Source organism: Quercus suber, unplaced genomic scaffold (genome assembly GCF_002906115.3).
Source record: "Quercus suber isolate HL8 unplaced genomic scaffold, Cork oak 2.0 scaffold_132, whole genome shotgun sequence".
In the NCBI taxonomy this organism is placed as follows: Eukaryota; Viridiplantae; Streptophyta; class Magnoliopsida; order Fagales; family Fagaceae; genus Quercus; species Quercus suber.
The window spans coordinates 1,367,927-1,375,688 of NW_027069595.1; the positions used below are offsets into that span (position 1 = coordinate 1,367,927).

The 7,762-nt window shown below is 33.7% G+C and overlaps 1 protein-coding gene across 4 annotated transcripts; it reads right to left on the bottom strand.

The window, feature by feature from the left end:
* Positions 1–2,329: 2,329 nt before the first annotated feature.
* On the bottom strand, positions 2,330–7,143 carry LOC111999533 (ribosome biogenesis protein WDR12 homolog). 4 transcript variants are annotated; one of them, XM_065776423.1, is made up of 11 exons: positions 6,695–7,141; positions 6,500–6,606; positions 5,401–5,436; positions 5,145–5,230; positions 4,711–4,851; positions 4,447–4,600; positions 3,343–3,519; positions 3,113–3,249; positions 2,976–3,011; positions 2,793–2,886; positions 2,330–2,663 (listed from the first exon to the last, which is right to left on the bottom strand). In XM_065776423.1, exons 1-5 carry the CDS (start codon positions 6,881–6,883, stop codon positions 4,793–4,795), a joined length of 477 nt encoding a protein of 158 aa, XP_065632495.1. In that variant the 5' UTR covers positions 6,884–7,141; the 3' UTR covers positions 2,330–2,663; positions 2,793–2,886; positions 2,976–3,011; positions 3,113–3,249; positions 3,343–3,519; positions 4,447–4,600; positions 4,711–4,792. The 4 variants fall into 4 exon arrangements, with proteins under 4 accessions (XP_065632495.1, XP_023887441.1, XP_023887436.1 ...); XM_024031673.2 differs by having other exon boundaries at positions 4,447–4,851; XM_024031668.2 differs by lacking the exons at positions 4,447–4,600; positions 4,711–4,851 and having other exon boundaries at positions 3,343–4,073; positions 6,695–7,143.
* Positions 7,144–7,762: the final 619 nt, after the last annotated feature.

Here is a 7,762-nt window from a genome sequence, read left to right on the forward strand (position 1 = left end):
GGTTACACATTTTTGGATTGGATATTAGCTTTAGGATGTTGATTATAATGACAGAATTTTATATAACCTTATACACATTCTTATGCAATGACCACATGGCACTTCTTAAAACTTTTGAAGGATAGAAGGATGCAAACCATAATGAAAAGAGTCTTGTCACCTTGCAAATGACAGGAGATATGAGAATGCAATTTGTAGATCTATTTAGCATTGGCTTTGTAAACAAGTTGATGAGTACTAATGTAAGTTCTTTAAGATTTTTAAAATTTAAAGCATTTCATTTACTAAAATCTTATAGTTACTAAAAACTTTCCCGTGCATTGCACAGATTAGTGACTAATTACATAAATAGTCATTGAAATTTTGATTGTATTTTTCAAACGTTAAATCCTTACAGTAATAATAGTTTTCAAATTTTTTGTAACGGAGAAACTTGTCCGCCCATCATAATTGACCGACACTTTAGGCTTTGTTTGGTTGGGATGGAAAAGTGTGTGTGTGATATAAAATAGTGAGGGGAAAAAAAAGATTTAGGGTATGTTTGTGTATGGGGAGTGGACCTAAATATGCCCCAAAGACCTTAGCCCAAAAAGGAAGCCCCAAGAAACCCCATCCGCGGAATAGGCCTAGTGTAACAGTCGATGAGGGATCAAAAGGCCTTCCGTTGAGAAGAGACCATTTGGGCCCACAACAAAGGTAATCTATGAAACCCATCTTCTCGAGGAAACATGGCCCAGTTGAGAAGCGGTCATTCTCTAAGCTAAAGACACCCTTTATTCACCTACTTTCCCGAATAACACGTCAAAGAAAGCACAAAACCTAATGTAACAGTCACCTCCGCATTAAAGGCTTTCCTCACCTAATGTAAGCCACATTAAATGTTGAATAACTAGCCTAAACAATGGAAACACTCACAAAAGTCTATCTTCATGATCAAGAAATAGCAAAAAAATGTGTTAATGTGACAAGTATCCCCTTAAATCCAACTAAGAGCAAGACAGCTAGAAGAAGAGGAGTATGGCTATAAAAGGAGGAGAGCGACAGGACCAGAAAAAATCAAAGGAACAATAGGAGAGAGAATATGAGAAGAGTCTTCACTTGTATTTATCCTTTAAAACCTCTATTTGTACCTCTAGAATACAGTTTCTATGCATATAAAGCCTTAATTCAGTTATATTTGTTGCCAATTATCTTTGTGATCTTCCCCTTGTGGATTTTCATCTCCCATCCTTAAGAAAATAGTTGTGTTGATCTGAATTCAAAGCTAGTTATTGTAGCTTTGTATTTTTGATCCCCACAATATGGTAACTGTTTTTTTCCAGTTTTTTATTTTCAAAAATGTTTTCTATTTTCTAAACTTGAAAACTTGTTTGGTAATTGAAAACAAATAGGAAAAAAAAAAACTCTTTCCACGTTTAAATTATTATTTAGAAAGAAAACTAAGAACAAACAAATAGGCGTGTTTTTATTTCAGTTTCCCAGGGAGCTTGAAAACACACAGAAAACAAGTGTAATTATGCACTTAAGTGAAGTCCAAGCTTCAAATCTTGGTGGGAACAAAAATATAAAACCCAAATCTTTACATTAAACTTTTGACTATGAAAATAGAAGAAAACTATTTTTTATTTCTATTACTAAAAACAAGTTTCTAAAAACAAAAAAAGCAAAAAACAAAAATGGTTACCAGACAAGACCTTAGTTTTCGCTTGTGTGTTTAGTTGAAATAATGAAAAAATTGAGAGATAGACTCTTTTGCTTGATTGAGAAGAAAAAATAAAATGATAAAAAATGTAACTTGTATAAACTTACTTTCATGTCCCTATTACATAAATAATAATAATAATAATAATAATAATAATAATAATAAGCCCAATTACATAAAGTAATAATAATAATAATTTTAATGGAGAGTTTTGTTCAATGAGGGAGGAGACAGGTGATCCATTTTTTTGTTCTAGATAGTACTCATTTTAAGCAGCAAAAATTCTCTTTAGAGAGTTATTTTCTATTTTAAGTTTCATGTGAACTTCTGATTCATCAACGTTTAACCATTTGATGGGAGGAAAAACTTTCCAAACTCTAGTTATACTAACAGCTCAAGCAACAAACGTAAACAAATAGTTCAAAAATTATTAAGCCCCAACATTAAAGCAACATTAGTAAATCCTTGAGTACTGTCAGTTTAAATGTTTCGATAATTTGCTCCTAAAAGGCAAAGGATGTAAACCCGAAGGTGACATCAAAAATTTGCATCCATAATCAGCAGTAGTACCAAAAATGCAGTACCCAAAGGAAGGTAGCAAATGAAACTACCCAATGGAACGAACCATTTAAACAAAAGGCAATTGAATCCCATTTTTCCAGTACTAAACCTTACATACCACTCTGGTCAGTGGTCACAACAAAAATGTGGGTAAATCCAAAAAATCATATTTTGCCACCTTAGCGGGAATTCAAAATTCAGTCCAAACTTATATGGTACATATAAAGCCTTGCTTCTTTAACCCTGGGCAACCCTATGTTCTCCGTTTTATCCATGTGCTTCATACTCTTGGTGATTGATTAAATTCCTCTCTATTTTTTTTTTCCTTTTAATGCAAGTACTGAACTTTGCGCTGACTGGACCACATCAGATTATCGCTACAGTTGAGATGAGACTAACACTGGAAGAGGAAGGTGTGTAGAGTGGAGAGAGCAGACAATATCAGAATACACAGGCTTGGAAAAGAATGGCTTTTACAATTGTAAGTCATATATAATTCAATTATCGCGGTATGAACAACAGCTTTTACCTCACAGTACAGAAATTCCTGAAGAAATGCAGAGCTTTGAGTCAGCACCACCACTAATTACTGTGTCACCTTTCCACCAGTCAGCACATAGTACCTGAATTAACAAAAGAGGCCACCGTATTAACGAAAACATTAGAATCTCTGCATTAAAGAAAAGATGAAACAGAGAGGCTAAATTTATACCTTGTCCTTGTGTGACTCAATGACAGCTAGAGGCCACTGCAACATGACAAAATGTTGTTCAGTAAAACATTTTTTCCTAAAAATAGGCTGTGCACATGAATTACAGATAAATACTAGAAGCAGGGAGAATTTAATACCGCAGTTCTTAGATCCCATAACATAACTTTCCCATCATATGATGAAGAAACTAAATGAAACCAAGATTTGTCATGCCACTTGCAAGCCGAAATCCAAGAAGTGTGAGACAAGAACTGAAAGACCGGAGCAGAAGTTCCTTCAAAATTTATAGTTTTAAGTCAGATGCAAATACGCGTGTGTTAGAGAGAGAAAGAGTGAGAGCCAATGGTACTTCACTAGCTTAACAGACCTGGTTTACAAGGATCCCATATCCTAAGAATGGGATCAGAACCACCAGCTGCAATGAGAGCAGAACTTTCAGCTCCAACATCAAGGCAGTTGAGGACTTACGTGGTCCATGGAGGAGAGAGTTATAAACTAAACTTGGAAGTGAGTGGCCTAATCCAATTCTGAACAGAAAGTACGTCTAGGAAAATAAACATGTTGCTGTTATATAGCTTGCGACATGCATCTAATGCTAAGAAACAAATCAAACAACATGCTTTGCTTTTTCCAGAAAACGAATTTAAGAACAAACAAAGGAAGAATTCAAATTGGAGAAACATAAAATGGGCAATTTAATATATAGCATTGAATCATCCTGCATAGTAGTCTAGATTATCATTTTGCTCAGTAGTCAGTGATTTCAATCAGCATGGACTTAAGATGTTCAATATAAGCCCACTTCAAGAAATTTTGATAACCAAACACACGCCCTCTCATTCCCACCACAGATAAACTAGCAAATTTGTTTTTAACTTTTGTGATAAATTGCCTAAAACAATTAAACAAACAGAAACAGATAGACAGAGACAACTGAAGGATAGTTGCACTTCCTATGTCCGACGAATTTTTGCCTGTTTCGGCATCCCATAATCTAACAGAATGATCCCATGATGCAGAATATATTGTTTCCTGCTGTGGCTATACCACAGAAGATACGCATTGTGTATGGCCTACAAGTGTAGACACAGCCTCCCCCTAAAACATAATGATAACAAAAATTACTTTCCACAAAACATATAATTGGAGGGTAACATCTTAAACTCAAAACCTATTTATGAAAATATTGTTAAAAAGAACAAAAGGGCAAACAAACAAAATAATGAATGAAATTATAATCAGAGTTCAACATGTAAGAGTGTTCTATAGCTTTCCACAAGAAATAGTTTCTTTACAACTGTGTCAATGAAAATAATAGCCTTTCAATGATTAAGGCCCCGTTTGGGAGTTCCTAAGGGAATGGAATGGGATGAAATGAATTGAAATGATCATAAGGGAATGGAAAGGAAATGAATGAAATGAAATGTATTTAAGTAAGGGAAAGGAATGGAAAAGAATGGAATTAAGTAACCTTGTGAAATTTTCCACAAAGAATGGAAAAGAATGGATCGCATCATATCTCCAGTATTCTGTGCTGCAACACATTGTACAGATTTTGTATGTCCACATAAAATTTTGAATGCCCTGATTCTGATAGGATTATTTATAGAATCCTCTGTATCAAACTTTCGCAGTAAAGGGAAAATATTAATTAGTCAGGACATCAAACTTCCAGTTTTTTTTTTTTTTTTTCCCTTTAAATTTATTTATTTATCTATTGGTAAGTTAGACACACCCAATGAGATTTGAACCCAAGACCTCACCCTCCCCTCCCATCCCAGAATAATGGGAGGAGGAAGTGCAATTTGAGTTAAGGCTCATTGGCTTTTTCCAATGCGATCTTTAGAAGCAGTGGCCACAGCAATACCTTGTACACCTGTATATACAGAACAACTTAAAAATTGATAGTGCAAAGAAAAAGCCACTGAAAACCTTGATAATTGGAAAGAAGCAGATATTGTCAAAGAAAGAGTAGATGAAAATGATAACTTCAGAAACCAAGTAGCATGAAAAAAAAAAGTATAATATTATTACTAAATTGCTTCAGGCATACAAAGTTTTAAACACAATTCAGGCCAGAGAAGCCTCAAGTTCAGATGCAACAGTTAATTTTGACATTTCTGGCAAGGAAGAAGCACTTTAGAGATTATCAATCACTGTATCTTATACCTTTTCGGTTGATGACACCAACAGAAGCAATAACGTCACTATGTCCTTCCAATATATGTGTACACTCTCTAGCAGCTTTCCATACCCTTAAGGAAGGAAAAAGTCAATATATTGCATATTTTAGCTTCATAACAATGGGGAAACTAATCAGCTTTTAAATAACCATAAAAAGCAAGGAATTTTACCTCAAGGGAAAAATATAACAAAAAATTCTTACTTACAAAAAACAATAGCAAAATTTTATTTGGATAATTACCTTGCTAAACTGCCGTAGCACCCTGTCACAATGAACCTGCAAACAGCACATTAGTGCAGTATTCAGAAGTCAAAACTATGTTTTTTTTTTTTTTCTGCTTCTTATTCGTAATTAAATAATTAAAAAAAAAAATTTTAAAAGAGCTATATGGAATATTAACATAAAATAAAGACAAAATACCTTGTAATAAAGTCATAACTACTGCACCATGACTTGATGCAATGTGTAATTGAACATATGAAGATTCTACTCTATAAATTATTGGCAATAAAGCAATTCTGGTTAACATTTGCAAGGAGGATTTATTTTTTAATAAGTAGAGAAAAAATTTATTGACAAGAGACTACTTCATGTATAATGAACGCAAACAATTCTAAAGAATAAAAATGAAAAGGTATTATATACAGAAAAGCAACAACTCTATAAACTCTGCAATGGAGTTTCTAGCTGTGAAACCTCACATGCAAGACCAATCAAATAAAGAACTAGTAAACATTGCTATCACTCAAGTCCTTGCACTTTCTGCTTTCTCAAACATATGGAAATTTCATTCCATCCATAATGTTTGGGACCATGTTCCAAACATCCAACGAATGCTTACCAACCCAATTTCTCCATCCAAACAAGAGGTCAATGACCTTTTCCAATAAGTCACACCCACTGCATCCACAAGAATCTAAAAACAAAGCTCCACAACATTTGCAACAACGATGCCACCTTTATTATTCTTATATACATTCTACACTGTATTCATGTGTTTTGCACTTTCCATTATCTAATGATGATTGTCAGACTACCCATGAACAATAACAACCAAACCTTAGCGCCAAAATTTCAAATTCAACAGCCGCATGTATTCTTTTCCACCGTTCTATTTTATCCTAAGCCATATTCTTAGTTACCTTCCTAATAAACATCTCGTAATCTAATAAATATGTATGGATTACCCATGAACAACAACTTTAACAACTAAGCTCCAATCCCAACAAACTAGTCAAGGTCAGCCACGTGTACTTTTTTTTTTTTTTTTTTCTATCAAAAGTCATATTTCTTTATTATATCCTTAATTGACATGTCCCTATTTACTACTAATGCATACCTGGGATCTGAACCATCGACCGAGCTAACCCAATCATCATGCAATGAAGGTTCTTCTTCTTTCCTTGTGGCCACAGCCTTTATGTATTCAATTTCCAATATCTTTTCCTGTAATAATAAACCAAAAATCAAAATCAATTTGTTAGTTTCTAAAAAGAAAGGAAATTAAATAAATGAATAAATAAAGTGAAGTTACCACAGAAATGGATTTGGCAAGAAGGAACTTGTCGAGGGACATTCGGACGAGTTTGCCATCGATGAGAAAATCAAAGGGCTGAGTATTCCAATCAGGATTTCCATTTTGGATGAGATTGTTGACGAGAGTGGAAAGCCCTAATCTTGTGAGGTTACTAGAGATTGCAATTGGTAAAGGAGGAACTGTCATAAGTGGTTTGAGCTTCGTCACAAACCGTACTTGGACTCGCCTTGAATTTTCTTCTTCGTTAACCCCATTAATATCTATCTCTCTCTATCAATTTTTTAATCTGAAACAAAGGGATTTTGTGTGTATGTGTGATTTGAGTCAGAGAGTTGCTAGGGTTTAGAGGGGTTTTGTGACAGAGAGAAATCTCAGCGCCTCATATGCAACGCACCATTTTGCTAGAAAGAGGGGCTTGGTGGGGCTTCAAGCGTGGTTTTAAAAAGGGGTGAAACAACCGGAAAATAAGCTAATTACCCGTTTATGGTCGGACTGGGGTCCGATCGAAGGTTGAACCGGTGACGTCATAAATAATTTAATTATTATTTATTTTAATTATATAAATAATTAATAATTTTTTAATATACTAAAACTAACAAATTAATAGTAATAAATATGTTTCCTTAAAAACATACAAGTATATAACATCTTTTTATAGAATTTAACATAATAACATTATAAAACAATCATCCTTAACATAAAAAACTTTCAACAAAGCCAAATAAATAATTTCATTAGTCATTACATTTACATCCAAATGGCAAATAGCAAATAAGTTCATTACATCCAAATAGTGAACTAAATAAATAAGTTCATTACATCCAAATAGCAAATAAGTTTCAAATAGAGAATTAAATAAATAAATTCATTACATTCAAATAACAAAAAATTTTCAAACAAACAACTACTTTTTCCGTCTTTCAACTCTTCAATTACATGATCCCATGCGAGATCACATTTTGCTCTCACAGATGAAGAATTAGCATTAGACCCAGTTGTAGAAGCATGTTCATTATGTAAAGTTGTTATTTACAACTATGTGTTTTGTTGGCTTTTATTCCATGT

Bases quoted from the DNA above. Each gene is read 5' to 3' on its own strand.
- LOC111999533 (XM_024031668.2), bottom strand. From the start codon at position 6,883: ATGACAGTTCCTCCTTTACCAATTGCAATCTCTAGTAACCTCACAAGA. The intron at 6,607-6,694 runs GTAACTTCACTT...TTATTATTACAG, and splicing joins TTGCCAAATCCATTTCTGTG to GAAAAGATATTGGAAATTGA. The intron at 5,437-6,499 runs GTATGCATTAGT...TGCTGTTTGCAG, and splicing joins GTCGATGGTTCAGATCCCAG to GTTCATTGTGACAGGGTGCT.